Here is a 20,685-nt window from a genome sequence, read left to right as displayed (position 1 = left end):
TGCTTTTAGCGGTTGACAGTCTTTTTGATCCAGCGCAAAGTTCGCAGCGCCCGGAGATATTTTTGTCATCTTTATTGGACAAAAATGTGAAGTACTGGCTGTTTTTCCAGTGTGCAAATGCAGCCGTTTGTAGTATATCTCCTGCCTATTTCATTGTATCCTGGCAAGGTAGCAAGGCAATGTTGTTTTGGCCGCATACTCCCAGCGCTCACGGCTCACGCATCATGGTAATACACGTGACCCGTTTTTTTCCATCCCCGATTAAAAAATGTGACATGTGATGTCAGTCCCATGACTACAGTATTCTTCTTTCTACATACATAATGGGGCAATAACAAAATAGTAACGCACAGGCATCAAGGAAAGTTACTTTAGATTACTGATTTAGAACAATGAACGCGTTACATTGCTCTTTACTGGAAGTAATCAGATTACAGTTACGCATTACTCACATAACGCATTACTGACAACACTGCTTTTATATTACCGTTAAATACACAAGCTTGACGCTAACTTAACGGGAGCTATTTTTTCACCGGAGATTTGGCTAGCTGTCATACCGCAAAATATGAAAAGGATTGAAACCATCACTCACAAAATTCAATATGCTGGCAAATGCATTCATCTAAAAAAAATTGGGAGTGAGACCTCTCCTCGTCCAGCGAACGTGAATTTGTGCTTAGGACAAGATCATCTGTCGCAATTAGCGATCTTTGACGCCCCCCCCCCCCTGCATTCAAACTTGTTTCTCTCTCAGCGGCTGTGATTAACCTCAATGAAGTTGCTCTCCTAGCCTTGCCTATCATTCGTCTTTGTAAGTTTTTAGTAACTTTGTGTATTGAATTTGAAAGGAAAATGTGTGTTTTGTTTTTGGCGAAAATTTTCATGAAGCTAAACTGTTGAAGCTACTCACACGTTGAAAGTACGATTGTACAACGTTTTAAATGTATTCATTAGGTATATTCCAGTTACCAAGATTTGAGAGCTCAATAAATTGAAGAAAAGTACGCCTTGTGTTTGGAGTGTTTGTTTTTGGGTTTGCTGGAATAGCGTCACTGACACACGCAGCATCAAACAGGGGAAGGAGTAAGCGCTGCCGCGCCAAGCCACTCCTGGCTGCATTTTTGACACATGAAAAATAACGATTACGTACTACTGTATGACAGAAAATTTTCGTGGTTTTGTAACCGCGACATTTTCATAGCATGGTAAACCGTGAAGGTAACTGGCACATGGCTACACCTGAACCCCCCCACCCCCACCCCCACCCCACCCACCTTAAAAAGTTTCTCCTCGGATCTACACGATTCACGTAGGTCATCCAATTTGACTTCAAAACGGCGAATTTCGCCGATGGGTGAGAGATTTTCATGCCTGATTTTTACCTGTGGGTGGGTGTGGAAGATAACCACAATAAAAGGGGCTTCACTTTGCATGAATGAAGGCATGATAGATGAAGAGTACTTTGAGGTAATAATCACAAACAGTTCATACAAATACTTAGAACAGGAAATTCAGGAGACTTACCACTTTCATATGATTTCCCTTTGCGCCACGGTGTTCCCAATGAAGGCATCCAAGGGTCCTCTGCTGAACTCCAACCTGCATGGATGGTTTACTAGCATGTGATAACCCATAGCAGTCTGGCAAGATGGGGTGAAGCGGCGAGGCGGGTCTGATGGGAGACGGTCCTCTGTCAGGGGATGGTGACACTTGCCGGATGGGTGAGGGGAGATCTGTTCTTGGGGACAGTCCATGCACGGTTGGGGAAAGCTCCAGGCGGGGGGAGAGGCTGTGGCTTGGGGAACAGCTCTCACTGCTGGGGGAGAAGGCTCTCGGTGATGCCTTCCAGCTCCGTCGAGAGAACAGAGCTCTCATGCTACCCGGCGAGGTGGCCCGTCTACTGTGCCAAGCCCCTCTTTGGGAGACATCCAGACTGGGACTGAGGCCCGCGGGCTCGGGTTCTGGAGTACACTGTTGAGAAATCCCGCTGCATTTGGAACGACCCGCGGTTGATGTGAGGGTATCTGACGAACAGGAAGAAGGAGGATCGTCGTGAGACTCTTCCTCCTCCTCCTCATTCTCGTCATCGTCGTCGTCATCCTCCGACTCCTCCACATTGGAAAACTGGTGTTCTTCCTGTTCCTCGGAGCAACACGCATGTTCATCACTTCCTGCTGAAAAACATAATCCTACTTTCAGTTACATTCCTCTCACGCTCATCCATCCAATTTTATTACATTTGATGAACATAAGTTGAGCCAGACAATATCGGCCGTGCAGTGTTATTTTCAAACAATTTTGTCATAACGATGACGTCACGATGACATGCTGAAAATGTGTCTTTGGGGACTAAAACATAACGAGATGGATGCCAGTTGTAGTCTGACGAAACAAGGACGAGATGAAAATTCGCCATAGTTTCCGTCATAAATTCACATTGTGTGATATTTTCTTATTGTATGTGCAGTTAGAACGCATTTAACATTGTTTGGTCATGTCACTTATGTGACATGCTGCGCCTCCCACCCCGACCACCACGCCCCACACACACGCTGACTCACCGCCCGGTGAGTACCCTGTGCCCATTCCAGGCTCATTTTGTGAAACATATGTGTCAGCTGCTGCTTGGTAAGTTTTGCTTTCTTATCTTGGGTAGATATGCCATGTTGCTTTAGCCTTTAAAGGTCTGTGCTGAGTGATCATCACACGCTAAACTAACTTATTGCGTTAGCATAGCTTTCGCGTTAGCGTTAGTATTTAGCGCAGTGACTCGGTGTCTTTTGAAACTCTTGGAAAACATTTTACATACAGTTCGTGGCGTCCAGTTGAGTTTAATTAATTGCAAATAATGTGCTGTTTCCATACAGTTCGTGGCGTCTATGGAGGTAGATTTGTGTCTTTATTATTCAATCCCCAAATAAAGTTGCTTCAATAAAAAAAAAAAAAAGTTGCTTCAATCAAAATATTTATTTTCAATCAAAGAAAAAGTCACTTGAATAAAAAAAAAAAAAAAAAGTGTTTGAATGCAATATAAATTTGAAACTCAAAAAAATGCATTTGGAACGTATTTTTCTTTGAATTTTTTAAATTAAAAAAAAAAATTATTTAAGTCAAGTTTTTTGGGGGGATTGAAACAACTTTTTTGATTGACGTAATGTAGTTTTGCGTTTGGACAACATTTTGGCTAGGACATTTGTGTCTTTATTATTAAAACAAAAATAAGTTGCTTCAAACAAAAAAAAAATTTTTCAAAAGCAAAATCACTTCAATCAAAAATTTTGAAAAAATCAATCGTAGAAAAAAAGTTTTTGAAAGTGAAAAATTATTTGAGACAGAAATTCTCAATTCAACACTTAATTTTTAATTGAAACTGTTTTCTTTGATTGAAGCAATCCTTTTTGTGTTTGAGCCATATTAAGGGTAGGACATTTGTGTCTAAATCATTCAATCCCAATAAAAGTTGCTTCAATCAAAAAAATATTTTTAATCAAAGAAAAAAATCACTAGCAAAAAAAAAATTTGCAAGGCGTCTAGGTGAGTTCAATTAATTGCAAATAATGTGCTGTTTTCCTACTGAGTGTTTAATATCATCATGAAAATGACGATGTCCTTGTAGACTCAACAGTTATGTGCTCGTCTGTCAAGTTCATTCAAAATTGTTGGAAACCTTTTAGTCATTTATTTATTCATGGACTAAAACTTTTGAAGTTTATAGACGAAAACATTTTGAGAATTGTCGACTTAAACTAGACAAAATTTGGCTGAGTTTTCGCTGATTAAAACTGGACGAAGACGAACACATTTTGAAATGACTGAGATATGACTAAGACTGATAAGTAACAAGAATAGATTCATTTCTGAAGGCATATGCCATGCACTATCAGACTCCTGGAGCATTCTATGTGCAAGCAATAATCAATTCAAATTCTGATAAAATTTTAATAAGCCTCTCCCTCCAGAAGCTTTTCTTTCTCACCAGGCAAATGCAGCTTGTTAAAGTTAACGACGAGCGACAAGGGAGCTACTTTGAACTAGCCAGAGAAGCTTGAGAGTACTACCTTTCAAAGGCGCCGACACGTTTAAAGGCTGAGTTATGCTTCTGCGGTGCGGTGATGGCGTAGCGACGATGTAGACCCAACGGTGTCAATGAGCATTCGAAGTTCTGCGGCAAGGGAGTGTGTTGCTCTATAATTCACTAAATCAGTGATGATGTATCAAGTGTGTAAACCAGGCATGAAAATGGGTCAGGGGTTAAAAAGGTGAGAAGGGTGTGGAGGAAATATGTTCCGGTACACTGTACAACCCAACAAAATATTGAGCTCTGTCGACCCACACTCTGTTTCAGCAGGGCCGTGCAGAGACCGACCGGTGGAGGGGCGGGTGCTCGTAGATCAAAAGGGGCACATGAACAAGTACTTAATACACCTTAAAACAACATAACTTCAATTTTAATCAGCTTTAGATAATAATTGGCTGCAACTGTGACATACTTTAATTGGGAGGGGCAACAGTGAATAGAAATCAACACTGTCATCAACACTTTCTGGCTGTGACTCAGTCAGTCTACCTCTTTTCTTCCTTCAACCTCTGCATCAAAACTTCCTTCCTCAACTTGTTCATTTGAGAACAAACCACAACAGATGGTCACTGAGCCACCAACAGCACAGTTTTCTCAAAACTATTATTTCATTATTATCCATACTTAACAACTCTAGCACCTAAAAATTAATAAAGCAATGACATAAAATCTTACAGAAAAATAACATTGTAATTGTGTTTATAATTGTATTTTATACCCGACTATCCTTGCAAACTTATTCTTACCAAGTCTGCCATTCACGCAGCTGATGAGGTATCCACTGCCTTTAGCAGCTTCATCCAACTTTTTTATCCCTCAATCTCCTTTCCTTACAAGGCATATCTATATAGTGAAATATAAATCTTAAAAAAAAATCTGACTCCCTGGTGGCTTTTATTTTTAAAGCTTTCTTAATTTCTTTCTCTCTCAATAACTATGGAGGTGGATTTGTGTCTTTATTATTCAATCAAAAAAAAAAAAAAGGTTATATATAATATATATTTTTAATCCCAAAAAAGTCACTTTAAAAAAAAAAAAAGTTTTTGATTGCAAAAATAAATTTGAGACAAAAAAAGCATTTGAAAACTTTTTCTTGATTGAAACAACTTTTTCCATTAAAGTAATGTTGTTTTGCGTTTGGGTCACATTTTGGCTAGGACTTTGTGTCTATTATTATTCAATCAAAAAAATAAGTTGCTTCAAAAAAAAAAAAAAAAAAAAAAAAAAAAAAAAAGAGAAAAAATCAATCATAGAAAAAGTTTGCACATGTGTCAATCATCGTTTAACAAAGTCAGCAGTCTCAGAGGGTTTGAGTAGCCTCACTATGAAGCATTTAATAAGGCCAAGCATTTTCTTACTACTTTATTCTTGTTTAAAAAGAATTCGGTGGGGCAGTAACATGCTTATAACTTATCATAATTCTTACATTTTGAAGTGCTTGAAAACCATTTATAAATGATACTTTGGGGGGAAAAAAAGTGGAAAAAAAAAACATGTCTTACATATGTATTTTTCTCCCAATGTAAAATCTGAATAAATACATTGAACACGCACAAAAAAATTGAGGGGGGCCGCTACTTCGCGGTTTTCACTTATTGCGGCGGGTTCTGGTCCCCATTAACCGCGAAAAACGAGGGACCACTGTATTTCTGAAAAGCTTTAAGAAGCAAGAATCATTCCCACCACTCGTCGGGCCGGTGTTGTGCCGACACCGGCCGTCAGCTCAAGTCCCAGCCGAAAATAACGCGTCTCAGGCGAACGACGGGAGCGATGCGAGGCGCACCCTCCATCCGAGAGCTTGCCGCTTAATTTGACTCAACAGTGGGTTCTTCGTTTATATTACCGCTAAATATATAAGCTTGACGCCAATTTAACGTAAGCTATTTTTTCACGGGAGATTTGGCTAGCTCTGGCAGTCTTCAACGCAAGCTGCAACGAATGGCAGTAACTTTATTTATATCGCAAAATATGAAAACGATTGAAACCATTACTCACCAAATTCAATCTGCTGGCAAATACAGGCAAAGTGTGTATGCTGCGCTCTGGTCTGCCCCGGTGTGGATAAGGCCTGCTTTTTGTTTTCGCAGCTTTGCAATGCAACGAAAGGCTCTCCAAGCACTCCACGTACACGTAAAGAGTGTGCGCGATTGGAATAACGGAACGCAGTTTGGGCCGATGATTGGTTCTCGTCAGTGAAGCATCTAGAAGGATTTGCCGACTGTCCAAGTGTCACTTTTGAAAAGGACCGATTTCTGAATTGCTCAGTTTACGTACTTAGTTAATCACATGATGATAATAATAATAATAATTAATTAAATAAAATCTCCCGAACCCCCCCCCCCCCCCCACCTCCCAAAAAGAATTTATCCTCGGATCTAAGCAATTCACGTAGGTCACCCTTTTTAACTTCAAAACGGCGAATTTCGCCGAAAGGTGAGAGATTTTCATGCCTGGTAAACTGTCAGTTGTTTAAATTAAACATCAAAACAACTCTTGACACCAAACCTGTGCTTTCTTCTTCATATACTTGAAGTTTAAATGTAAATAAAGTAGGGCTATCAAAATTATCGCGTTAACGGGCAGTAATTAATTTTTTAGTCAGGTTAAAATATTTGACGCAATTAATGCACATGCCCTGCTCAAGCAGACTAAAATGACTACAGTATAATGTCCGCTTGTTATTTGTTTTTTGGTGTTTGGTGCCCTCTGCTGGCGTTTGGGTCAAATTGATTTTATGGTTTAGTACCATGAGTGAGCCTGGTGTAATTATTGACATCAACAATGGCGAGCTACTAGTTTATTTTTTGATTGAAAATCTTACAAATTTTAATAAAACAAAAACATTAAGAGGGGTTTTAATATAAAATTTCTATAACTTGTACTAACATTCGTCTTTTAAGAACTACAAGTCTTTCTATCCATGAATCGCTTTAAGAGAATGTTAATAATGTTAATGCCATCTTGTTGATTTATTGTTATAATAAACAAATACAGTACTTATGTACCGTATGTTGAATGTATATATCCATCTTGTGTCTTATCTTTCCATTTCAACAATAATTTACAGAAAAATATGGCATATTTTATACATGGTTTGAATTGCGATTAATTACGTTTAATTAATTTTTAAGCTGTAATTTACTCAATTAAAAATTTTAATCATTTGACAGCCCTAGTAAATAAGCTACACCTCTTCTTCGCGGATTTCGATTATCGTGGGGAGTGAGGGGTGTGGGGGGGGGTGGTCCCTATTAACCGCGAAAAACGAGGGATCACTGTATTTCCGTACTGACAACAACAACAAAAAAAAACCCTGTCAATTATTTTTTCGCTTTTTTTGAAACATTAACCTTGGTGGTGGCAAGGAAATTGGAATACAGTTTGCACAGTATTTTGAAGTAAGAAAAGACTCAACCACACAATAAATTATCCTTGGTGTTGATATGAGTACAAAAACTTTTTTTTTTTTTTTGATCGCTTTTGTATCATTTTAATCTGACTATGATTTAACAATTCCAACCTGGTGGATGCATAAAAAATTACAATTAGTTTTTATTGAATTTTGATTAATTCATCTATGTCACGAATATGTATTACTTGTCGGATGTTGACAGTTATACACACACACACACACACACACACACACACAAAAAATCCCTTTTAAAAAAAAACTTTTACCTCTGGTGGTGCGTTAACTGAAAACCTACGCAGAGGAACATACAATTTGTAGGAAAGAAATGGCAGCAGGCAGACAAAAGTAACATGCTTTATCTTGCTGATAATCCAAAACGCATCGAAACCGTGTTATAAATAGGTTGAAAAGCAACACACTTGCATTCACAAACTATTTCGGGACTGAATGAATGAAATCAGGGTTTAAATGTGGGTCCTTGTATGTGAAGAGTGCAGACTGTCAGCAAAGAAGGCGACATGGAGGGAGGAAATTAACGAGGCTTTGCTGGTGAAGTAAATGCTATTGTGCAAATACAAGACCAGCATTGAAGGCTCTTCATTCTTCATTATTTATCTTGTGCTTTTTCCTTATGCAAGGGCGAAAGGTTGGGGAATAGTACATTGAGGTTGCATAACCTGTCAGTACAGAGGAGCTACACTGCTTCACATCTCTCTCTCATACCATACCTGTTTCCTCGCTCTCTGGCTCATCTGCAGAGGGTTCAGACACTCCCATTGCCTGGCACTTTTTCCCATGAGCTTTTGACTTCATGTGTTTGGTAAGGTTCCCTGTGAAGCAACATGAAAAGCACATTAAAACTTCCGCCGGGCCAAGAAAACTAGGGCATTTTTCGACAACAGAGATAAAATGCAGCACACTTTAAGTTGATGGATTTCATTTAACAGACAGAATAGTGGACAAACAGAACAGAACTGAAATATCTCGTTAACCGTCCCCTAACCTTTGGTTTTGAAGGCAAAGTTGCAGTGTTTGCAAATGTACGGACGGACATCAGTGTGTGTTCGGATGTGCTTCTTCAGCATGCTGGGCTTCTTACAGCGGATGCCGCACTCCCCACATATGTACTTTCCTCTGCCACGCCCTCGAACGTAAATATACTCTTCGTTAGACTTATACCTGACAGACAGACGGGATGGGCATGCGTTATTGATTCAGAAAAAAGAAGCAACATAAAGTTACAAAATCACAAATTAATGTTACTTTGATATTTATATAAATTGCTCATCTCGCTGCCTGGTAGGTAGGTAGATCATCGGGTGACAAATTTGTCTTTATTTCCACAACACAATAGTTATATTATTATTTCAGCCTCAAGACAGGCACAATTGAGTGGGTCAGGAAATATTTTAAAACAATAATAATTCTATTATTCAAATTTGGTGCAATTAGCAAATATGTTTAATTATTATACACCAAGCAGAAAGAGAGCATCATTTGGGTTTGTCAATGCAGTAACTCAATAAGCATAAATCAAGACAAAAATATCAATAACACCTCATCAGATACAATATTAGGTACACCAGAACAATTGATTGCGATTACAAATGAAGAATCAAAAATATCAGACAAATAACCATAATCATAAATATATTGAATAAGAATAATGACAATAACTAATAACAACAGTAAATACTAAACAATATTTTTAATACTGCTGTATCAAAATACCTTGGAAATTCTGCAACAACTAATAATAATAATAGCATATGATCATTTATTATTATAAGTTAATGAATGAATCCAATATACAGTGGTACCTCGACATACGAACGCTTCGACACACGATCTTTTCGACATCCCACGTAAAATTTGAATTGCCAATTGTGTCTACATCTGACAACATGCTCGAAATACAATGATTAATGACAGCGCCGCAGTTTCCTTGTTTTGTCGGAAGACAGACGCGCGGCGGATTTTCTTGTGAGACGAAAACGGGTTCCAAGGTTAGTGCAGGTGGTGAAAAAGGAAAAAGGGGACGCTTACCATTGAAATGAAGAGGGAAATGATAGAAAAATATGAGTGTGGTGTGCGCATCCGTGTCTACGATTTCGATGGTCCTCCTCTGACCTCCGTTTGGCAGTCTTTATAGGTTAAGCTGACAATTATTGTGGTAACATCGCCAAAAAAAGTGCCAGCTTCGTCAGGTGTCTAATCTTTTATTCCATCAACTTGTGCCACACAACAAGCTTACTGTCCGCTGCAGTTGACGCTAGCAACAAAACATTAAAAGGGAAAGTAAAACCTCTACCGCAATCTCTATCTCACTGTTGCGTCAGCTGCGCGGAGCGTTCAGGTACAGCACGCAAAAAACGTCCGCCACGTTACAACCCCATTCGTTGCATTTATTTCAGGAGTCATTATTATAATATTATTCTGATTTTTATTTATAATTTAATTGTTTTTCTATATGTAATAGCCATTTGTAATAGTACCAGCAGTATTTATTAAGGATTTAGTGCAGGTTTTTGGGCTGTGGAAGAAATTAATGGAATTGTATTCTTACACGAAAATCCTGTTCGAATTACGACCATTTTGACTTACAAACGAGGTCCTGGAACGGATTAACTTCATATGTAGAGGGGCAACTGTATTGGCTATTTAACTACATTACAGTGCAGCAGTGTTGTTTTCGTCAACAATGACGATAATGAAAATATTTCGTCAATGAACACTTTTTTTTTCATGACGATGACCAGACGATAACGAGCTAAAAACGTGTTTTGGGAGACTAAAACATACTTAGCCTAATGCCAATTTTCGTCTGATGAGACGAGAATGAGACGAAAATGTGCAATAGTTTCCATCCAGTGCTCAAAATGTTTGATATTTTATGTGTAGTTAGCCTGCATGTACCAGTGTCTGGTTTTGTCACTTGTGACATGCTGCCCCCCATCTTCACGACTCACCAGTGTGTCGTCTCCAGTCTCCATGCAAGCTTGCACACACGGTAAGATTTGTTTTCTTGTCCAGAGAGAATATGCAATGTTGCTTTAGCCTTTAAAAGTCTGTGCTGAGTGATCATCATACACTAAATGTAACTCATAACATTAGCATAGCATTCGCGTTCACGTTAGCATTAGCTTAATGCTAACGGCGAGTGCCCTCTAAACTCTCGGACAACTTATTTTTACATACAGTTTGTTCATTCGAAATAGTTGGAAACCTTTATTTATTTATTCTAATTTTACAGACGAAAACATTTTTAGTAAACGTTGACTTAAACTAGACGAAATTAGTCGAGTTTTCATCAACAAAAACTGCATGAGGACAATCACATTTTGAGATGACTAAAATATGACTAAGACTATAAGTATTATTGTCCAAAAGACTAAGACGACAATTAAAAGGGCTGCCAAAAACAACACAGTGCAGAGAGTATTAAACACATTGTCTGCCAGTCGGTCAGAGTTGTATTTTTTTACTGCATTATGCACATTATAAGAAATGACCCAAATATTTCATTTTATTTCATTGAGTTAAATCACTGGGACAACATATGAGACAATGTCAATCTAGCCTTTGGGATCTCAATGGATTGTGCAGGTGTACCTAACATTGTGGCCAACGGGTGTCTATTCCACAAATACACAGTCAAAAAAAAAGAACACACACACAACACAAAAACAAACAAAAAACATCAAAAGTGAAAACACACATTTAAAAAGCAATTGAGACCTCAGGTTGAGGGTTAAAAGAGTAAATAAGACTACTTAATGGGACAGCTGCAGAAACAGCTGCAGAGCTGATCACATTGCTGTTTGTTGCCCTCAGAAAACACTGTATGTTAATGAGGGACGTGCTCTTAAATACGAGTGTTGGCTAAAGCGCATGAGACACATTGCTCAAGTATTCAGTCATACGACAAGCACACACACACACACATACACACGAGACTTCTCGGGAAACAAGCGCATCTTCATAGCAGTTGATTGGGGATGCCTACCAAATCCCTTGCAGCACTCAGTCTCATGCTGCTCCCTCCGCTACACACGCAGAAACACACATACAAACAAACGCACGCATTATTAGCAGTTCGTCTGCTCGGGTGGCCCAGCTGACCGCTGAAGAGAGCAAGGGGAAGCCTAGTTATGGCCCTCAACCTAAAATAGACACTAATCATGAATCAAGCAACACATTTGGGTCTACTCTATATTGAGATATAGTATGTATACACAATCCAGATGTTTACCAAAAGGTTATTTGTGGTCCTCTGAATGAATTGTCCTCTATTAAAAATACTCTGACACTCCAAATCCATTCTGATTTTGTAAATACCCAATGTGTGCTAAGTGTGTTTAATTAATGGGCATGGGCCACATTTCCGAGAACCCAGCCTGTCAATGCTCACTGTTGTAAACCAGAAGCAGCAACAGCAAGTTATATATTCCCCCCCCCCCCCAAAAAAAAGCAGGATGGTCTCAACAGTGCCATTGTGTGTGCATGTGTTTTATTTATTTATTTATTTTTATTCACGGGCGGGTTACTGTTCACTGGCATGTATTTTCTAACCAAGTCTAAAAATATCCACCTACAGCTCCAGAAAAACAAGGAAGAAGCTGCTCGTTTTGTGTGGAGAACATCACACCCCTACAGCATAAGGAAAAGAACCCTTGTGTAAATCCTGGTTTTCCTAAATCATAGGAACAGTCAAAACAATAAATCCAATTGACACATTCGACACTAAAAAAGACATGCAAAAATGAATTAAATTTGATTGTGTTTACGGTTTGACCCTGAGAATCAATTGCATATTACAACACAATCAAAATGGAAATTGTCCGTGTCTGTTCCCATAGACCAGACATGTCCAAAGTCCGGCCCGGGGGCCATATGCGGCCCCTGGTCAAATTTCATCCGGCCCCCAGCCTCTGTCATGAAATCAATAACGTCTGGCCCGCACACAGATTTAATAAATTGGTCAGCAGTACTGCTACCATCATATGAAGTAGCTTACACACTAAATGCTGCTCCTCATTTACCCACTAAAAGGCAGCAGCACTCTAAGCAACATTGCCTCATGTGATCCTTAACACCCAATTTTCTAAAATGGGGAAAATTAACAAAAAGGAAGTCGACTGCGACGGCCAACGCTTCAGGGATAGGTTGAAATTGGACTATTTCTTCACTAAAATACGCAAAAACTGTGTCTGCCTTATTTGCAAAGAGACAGTCGCTGTTTTTAAAGAGTTCAATGTGAGACGATATTACCAAACAAGACATGCTGACACGTACGACAATATTACAGGGAAGATGCGTAGCGAGAAATTAGAGCAACTTGATGCTAGTTTAATTTCACAACAGCAGTATTTCGCAAGAACCCGCGAATCGAAAGAGAACGCCACAAAGGCTAGTTGCGAGATTGTTGATATTATTAATTATTATTAATTAAAAATAATAATAAAGCAAATGTGACACACAGAATGGCTTGCTAAAATTTGCTTAAATATATTGTTCTACGTAAAGGATGTCAACCAAGGTCGGCCCCCCATATTTTTACCACACCAAATCTGGCCCCCTTTGCAAAAAGTTTGGACACCCCTGCCATAGACAGATAATAGAACTAAACCATGTGTTTGCTGAGGATTGACACATGTGGCACCCTTTTACCATTTCTGAATTTTTAAAAGAAAAGTTTTGAATAAACATAAAGAGCAAAAACAAATACCGTATTGGCCCGAATATAAGACGGTGTTTTTTGCATTGAAATAAGGCCATGTCCACACGTAGCAGGGTATTTGGCAAAAAGAAGATATTTTTCTACGGTTTGACCTATCATCCACACGCGCACGCAGATTTTAACCAGGGCTCTTAAAAACGACGGGGAAGGTGAAGATTTGCGAATTCTGCGTTTGTGGCTCCATCATGTGGACACTGATAACCGAAGATTTACGTCACTGGCTGCGACAAATTTTGTCCTCACGTCACACATAAGACCAATTTTTACATTTGGAGTATATTAGATAGGCGCTTTTTTGCTTCCATTTTTTTTTTTACAAACTCTTGCTGTGCTTCTTATTGAATAATTGGTATTTTGGACAATTATTTTATTGTTTTGAATGTACTTAAAAATGAATGAAAGCGGTTGGCTGTGAAAGTTTTTTTTTTTTTCTAACACCAACCAACACCAACACAAACGTGCAGGTGTGGACACAATTATTTTTCCCCGACGTATTAGGGCAGATCCTTGTTTTTAAAAAACCCTGCTACGTGTGGACATGGCGTAGGACTGAAAAAGTGGGAGTCGTCTTATATTTGGGGTCTAGACATTGTACCCATTCACGACCCTAGATGGCGCCAGATATCATTGAAGCGAATGCTGAACTTGAGGAGTAATGTTCTGTCATGACAGATCTCAGCTACCCTCAAGTTTAACCAGTTTGCATTATTTTATTGCAGTGTTTTTCCTTATTCAGATTTGTTTCAAGACTACAGTTACAGTTAGACCTCACTTTCATTGGTAATGCAGTTATTGCAATTTTGTTGTTTTATCACAATAGATTGGTTTATTTACATTTAAAAAACCAGAAGCCATTCATTTACGAATGTAATTGCACTGAAGTTTACACATTTAAATGTTCAGATATTAAGATTTGAATGAGGCAAAATAACATGCTTTTTCTCTCAAATATATTGTTATAATCATTTGTTTCAGATATACTGTAATTATTTTCTGTATAAAAATTAATTTGGTGTTCAAAAAGTCTTTTTTCAAACTTGAGTCTTGAAAAAGTGGGGGTCGTCTCATAATCAGGGCCATCTTATATTCGGGCCAATACGGTACCATAAATGGTACATGCTGATAATTTTTGTTTTATTGTTTTTTAGCATCAACCAAATTAGCTAAAGACCACAAATTTAAACCATAGGCGGAGTTTGACTTTTGGGGCAGGGGGGGTCACAACATGTTGATGTCTCCAAAACGCAGTGTCAGCAATAAAATTAACTTACAAGAATATTTAATAATAATAAGTTGAAAATGAGCGTTTTTTTTTTGTTTGTTTGTTTGTTTCCTATCATTCTTGAGGGGAATTCTAAATCGGGATGCTTAGGACAGCTATACTTTTCGCCAAGATCGTCATCCATTGAATATGGTTTCGCCCGCAGGTGTCGTGCCAATGTAGTTACCCACTTCAAAAATTCTATCCCTTTGGCGGAGCCACTGCGATGCACTGATTTGCTTAATTTCCGTGTTTTGGGGATACGGTTATCTACGAGGCTTTAAAACATGGCCCATCCATCAAAAAAACAAACTTTTTTTTGCACATAAGTGGTCCGCATGTGCGCATGCGTACTGGACGTAGACAAACGCGCTGGCCCTCAACGGTTTCCATACGCATTTGCGTACCCATGGCTGACCACTGTATTTGCGGCGGACACGAGAAAATAACTTCTCAAAATGTCGAAGAGGCAGGCCCCACTGAGTAATTATTTCCGTGTTCCCCCACAACCGTCAAAAGACAGACAGACGACAGAGAAGTCACCGGAGCTACCGGAAAAAAAGGACTTTTGCTGAAAAGTGACTGCAGGAGGTACCATGGCTAGAAGTAAATGATGCTCGCGCGGAAATGCGGTTCAAAATGTTCCGCGAGAATCCCAATGTTGCTGATAAGAGCAGCGCATTTTATGTAGGGTCAAAGAATTTCAGCCATCCAAACTTTGAAAATCACGAAAAAAACAGAGCATGTGCCAATTAAGCAAACTATCGAAAATCGATGTCAGATAGCACCCCACTCGCCCTATGGACAAGTGGCGGAATAAAGGTAATGAAAACCGCCATGCAATGACAAACGTGTTTTTGTTCGCATTTTACAAAGCTTAACATGCACGTTCAGTGAGGTCTTATGAGGAGGACATCCCACTTTTACAAAGGCTTGGAGTTAATGTGGGAGCCGCATAATGCCCTTTATTTTAAATTGGTGCTTTTATGTTTACTTCTTTACATTTGACTTTAAAGTAATGGCAATTTTGTTGTGCCAGTTGATGTTAATCAAGCCTTAATTGTTAATGTAATTAGTTAAAGTTAATTGGCTCTAAGTTGTCATAATTTTATCGCATCAGGCAGGTCGGCTCTCAAGCTCAATGAGGACCAAGTCACATCTCCAGGTCCTCCTCTGAGAACCTGGGCAAAAAAAATATGTGCACCCCTGCCTATAACTGTTATTACTGTAATTCAAGTCCGGTATTGAGTTTCTCCAGTTTAATAAACATCGATGTACAAAATATATAACTGTGGGGTTTTTCTAGCTTCAATTAATTGTTTAAGTCGACATAACACATAACTAGTGTGTGTGTGCGCCCCGCGGCCAGGGAATATATTTTTTGACGGGGGTAACGACATTGGCAAGACACCGATGGTGGCTCTGTTGTACAATTAGCATCTTTAGTGGGGCAAATTGAAACTCCACTCACCATTTTGGCAGTGCTCTCTGGCGTTTCATGGTCCACATTTTCAATCCTTTGAAAGCTAAGGTTTAAAAAATTACGTTTTCCATCTTGCCTCTTTGGTCCTTGGGTGGTTTCGGCTAAGCAAAGCAAATGACCGTCTAAGATGCTAGTCACATGATCTGTTCGAAAAATAATTTTGACCCATTATACAAATATCTTTTGTTCATTTCATTCATTTTTGTTGTTTGTTTTATTGCTTTACAACTTTTATAGACAATATTTTACCGGAAAACGCTTAATTTCAAAATCATAAGTATAGGAAAGTCAATTACGTGCAATTACACTTTAAACTCCTCGTATGGTTTAAACTGTAATCTATCAAACATAGCCGAAACCTGATCTCCAGTTCTTCAGAATTATAAACCTTGCAATGAATTAAAATACTTGTACAATAGCATGTTTGCCGCCCGATCCTAAACTTTCCCATGAATTGTGACATAATGTTGTAATGACATCTCCAAACACTGTGGATCATCCTCAATTAGAAAGCCACTGAGGTCGTACAATTCAGAATTGAACCACATTTTGGAGTTCAAATAAAATGAACGATTTTGAGGTAGCATCCTCACTGCTCAGTACAATATGACAAGAGATGGAGATAACACAAGTTCAAACTAAACCACAACTACCTGGCTCCCTCTACTGGCTAACCCAGAACCTACAGGGAACAATAAGTCTGCAATTAATTTATGTAATTTACGAGCCCTGAGACAAAAAAACAAAACAAAAAAAACAACCAAACAAAACCCGAAATAGGGCTCAGAGGATCGATGAGTGTACAATACAGCTTCACGCCGGTACATCCACGAACGACGGGGGACTAGCAATTTTAAACTCGCAATAATTAATGTAATTAATAAGACCGGAAATCCGGATAAAAATCCGGATCTGAGGTTCGATGCATATACAATGCGAGAGTATACATAACAAATAACATTTTGATTTGTCCATGAAAAATGGAGAAGTGGCAGTTTTACTACTGGAATTAATTACTTGAAATAATAAATATTTTTTTAAAAAAGAAATATTTTTAAAAATCCAGCTATGAGGTGTTTTTGAAACCTCCATCCAGGCGGTCTGAAAATAATGAGACTAAAAACACAATGTACCATAATTTTCGGACTATAAGGCGCACCCGACTATAAACTACCACCCACCAAATTTGACACAAGAACAATATTTGATCATAAATAAGCCGCACCGGACTATAAGCCGCAGCTGTCCTCACTGTATTATGGGCTATTCATACCAAAAGATATTAACCGGTAACACTTTGACAACGACATTTTAAGACTGTCATAAGACTGATAATTACGACACGACACTGTCATGAGCATTAATGAATTAGTGTCGTCCGGCAAATTATCTCACTTTTGAATGGATGTAAAAGATCTGAGCTGGACATAAACAGGGTAATGACAAAATTTGCCGGATGACAGTTAATGACATTCATCATAAGCACAGTGACATTAATGCCCGTGACAGTGTAATGTCATAATTACGACGTTCTTATGACAGTCTTAAGTAACGTGTTACCTATTAACCCAAATAAATTATCAAATAAACTGCACTGGACTATAAACCGTAGTAGTAGCTGTCAGGTAGGGGATGCATAAAGGACCCAAATGCAGAGAAACAAATGGACGGGTGTGTGGGAACTCAAAAACGATTTAATAACAGTCAATAAAAGTCCAAAAAGGCCAAACCAAACTCAAGGAGTGATCAAGCAAAACCAGGAATCACAAACTTACTTTAGGAAGCATCAATATGAGGGCTTGGAAAATTGTATCAATACGCGGAAGGACATGAAAACGACAGGATAGACATGACATCGACAATGACGCAACAAGGAGTGAACAAACACTGGGAGCTTGAACACAGAGACAAGGGGTAAAGAGACAATGAAGCACAGGTGGGTGATACAAGACGCAGCAGATTGGTAGATATACAAGTGGCAGGCCACAACAGGTGAAATCAATGTATAACCAAGTGGACAAGAAACACTAGGGCAAAAACCAAACACAACTTAACTCAAGGCATGACAGCAGCTTAGGCTAGGTTCAGACCACAGGTCTTAATGCACAAATCCGATTTTTTCTTGTTTTTTCGACTCGAGTGAGGCATTAACTTGACGGTCTGGAAAAGTCGCATGGAAGTGGGGTATTTCACATCCAATCCGGGTCACTTTCGTATGTGGTTTAAATCCAATCTGGGCCACATTTTTCCAGAATGTGGCGGCGGTCTGAACTGTCAAGTCTCCCAAATCGGAATTCATGCAGCAATTACGTCAGCAAAGAGCTAAAGCAGCAGGCAAGACGGCAAGGATGTAGCTGTTCATTGGCGATAGCGCCTAGCTTGAACTCGGACTTTACCACGCAGGAGGCGGGCTTGACCACAGTCATAAAAAAATACAATGAAGAAAAGGATACGCCTGATGATGCTCGGTTTCTTACTGTGCGCCAAATGAGCAATATTTCAGTATTGCTTACATAGCCGAGTTGGGGCAAACTGACGCACCCACATAAGGCTTATGTGTGTGCGTCATGCAAGCGCAGTGCGTAGTTATTTGTTTTGATGCTTCTGTGCATGCGGATCAGTTTGCTCCGCGCGTGTCGGACTGCGAATTAGTATGCACGTGTAACACTTGAACAGGCTCAATGGACAAAGGCAGTCTGACCGGGCAAAAAAAATAAAATAACAGATATAAGAAAAAATTTGTTTGTGCATTAAGACCTGCAGTATGAACCTAGCTTGATTGTCTGAAAATTACGGTAGTCAAAGTTAACTGGTGCAAACAATAGAATGTTTTACTGTTAACACTATGATAATGGACAAAACAGAGCAATTGAATACATCAACCGGTTGGACTTAACTGAATAATAAAAATACATTAATCCATACAATGTACATGTTTTTCAAACTCATATATATTTTGATATTATTTCTGAAGCGATAGAAGGCTCTCTCTAAATGTTTTAACTAGGGCTGTCAAAATTATCGCGTTAACGGGCGGTAATTAATTTTTAAAATTAATCACATTAAAATATTTGACGCATTTAACGCACATGCCCCGCTCAAACAGATTAAAACGACAGCACAGTGCAATGTCCACTTGTTACTTGTGTTTTTTGGACTTTTGCCGCCCTCTGCTGGCGCTTGGGTGCGATTGATTTTATGGGCTTCAGCACCCATGAGCATTGTGTAATTATTGACATCAACAATGGCGAGCTACTAGTTTTTTTTTGATTGGAAATTTTACAAATTTTATTCAAACGAAAACATTAAGAGGAGTTTTACTATAAAATTTCTATAACTTGTACTAACATTTATCTTTTAAGAACTACAAGTCTTTCTATCCATGAATCGCTTTAACAGAATGTTAATAATGTTAATGCCATCTTGTTGATTTATTGTTATAATAAACAAATACAGGACTTATGTACCATATGTTGAATGTATATATCCGTCTTGTGTCCCATCTTTCCATTTCAACAATAATTTACAGAAAAATATGGCATATTTTGTAGATGGTTTGAATTGCGATTAATTACGATTAATTAATTTTTAAGCTGTAATTAACTCGATTAAAAATTTTAATAGTTTGACAGCTCTAGTTTTAACCTACCGGTAATGTTTCCAGCACAGCAAGTGACTGAAGATGGTTAGAAAAATGTTCTAATCCTTCAGATCAATAACTTCTTGTGACTATATCAACAGTGCCTCTACAGGTTCCAATCAATAGTGCATTCAATTTTCCTCCAATCCAGATTTGAGGTTCCACTCTGGGGGGAAAAGTGTTTGGAAAAATTCAACTTTTTTCATTAGTTCACCCTTTCCACTTGTTCTTCCTCTTCCTTTTGAATCTAGTCTATTTCTAGAGTGTCTTTGTTGTAAATAAATCTGCACCTTCTGGGCAAACCTTTGAGCTCCAACCAGAGCAAACCATGGGTAAGAATACGGGGCTCAACTGGGAAAAAGATCACTACGGCATTTATGGAAAGTACACACACAGAATGTGAACACAGTACAGTAAGCTGAGCAAACATTTGAGGTGTGAAAAAAAAACCAGACACAATCGCGCGTGCACGCACACACCCACATATACACCTAACCCTAGCATGATAATTGCATTATGTAACTAACTGGTGAATTCAGGTATTCATGAGATTGTCAAAGTGTACTCGGGATGCACAAGCATCAACATGCTGTTATCGCTCCAAACGAACCCTTCTAAATCTCAGAGGTTTGTGCCAGCAGGAAGCGGGGAAAAACTTGGCTGCAGCTACAGTTGCCTCTATTCCCACTCCTTATCCGTCACTGTGCACTATTTTTGCAGCAGAATTTTACACTTGATTTGCTTTTGACACTAAATGCAGCACTGAAATCATTGAATGAAAAGCAATAGCTCTTACCCGCCTTCAAAGATGCGAACATGAGATGTTTCACACTGTTTTGAGGTGGAAGGTCCCTCCTCGTCCCTCGTCTCTTTATCCTCCTCTTTTTCATGCTGGTGATCTGTTACATCAGTGGAGGAGGCCGTGATGGGATGTACCTACGCTCAAAACACAGTGGAAAAATAGGTATAAAGCACACTGATAGCCATTTTTATGTCAACCACATTTGTGACATTGTATTCTCCCTGCATGATATGGAGATTGTGAGTGCACTGAATTTTGTCTAGTCT

At 38.8% G+C, this 20,685-nt stretch overlaps 1 protein-coding gene across 5 annotated transcripts in view; it reads right to left on the bottom strand.

Moving 5' to 3' along the window:
* The window catches only part of LOC130914404 (transcription factor HIVEP3), a 107,164-nt gene that overhangs the window by 13,943 nt on the left and 72,536 nt on the right, over positions 1-20,685 (bottom strand). For 2 of the 5 annotated variants that reach the window (XM_057833562.1, XM_057833561.1), the window contains 4 exons: positions 20,414-20,553; positions 8,497-8,672; positions 8,222-8,323; positions 1,528-2,177 (listed from right to left, as the gene is read on the bottom strand). In XM_057833562.1, the coding sequence (XP_057689545.1) occupies positions 1,528-2,177; positions 8,222-8,323; positions 8,497-8,672; positions 20,414-20,553 (1,068 nt within the window). The remainder of the gene's footprint in view (positions 1-1,527; positions 2,178-8,221; positions 8,324-8,496; positions 8,673-20,413; positions 20,554-20,685) is intronic. The other 3 variants (XM_057833563.1, XM_057833565.1, XM_057833564.1) reach the window with 3 other exon arrangements.

Source organism: Corythoichthys intestinalis, chromosome 4 (assembly GCF_030265065.1).
Source record: "Corythoichthys intestinalis isolate RoL2023-P3 chromosome 4, ASM3026506v1, whole genome shotgun sequence".
Taxonomy (NCBI): Eukaryota; Metazoa; Chordata; class Actinopteri; order Syngnathiformes; family Syngnathidae; genus Corythoichthys; species Corythoichthys intestinalis.
This window is presented reverse-complemented; position numbering and strand designations above follow the sequence as displayed.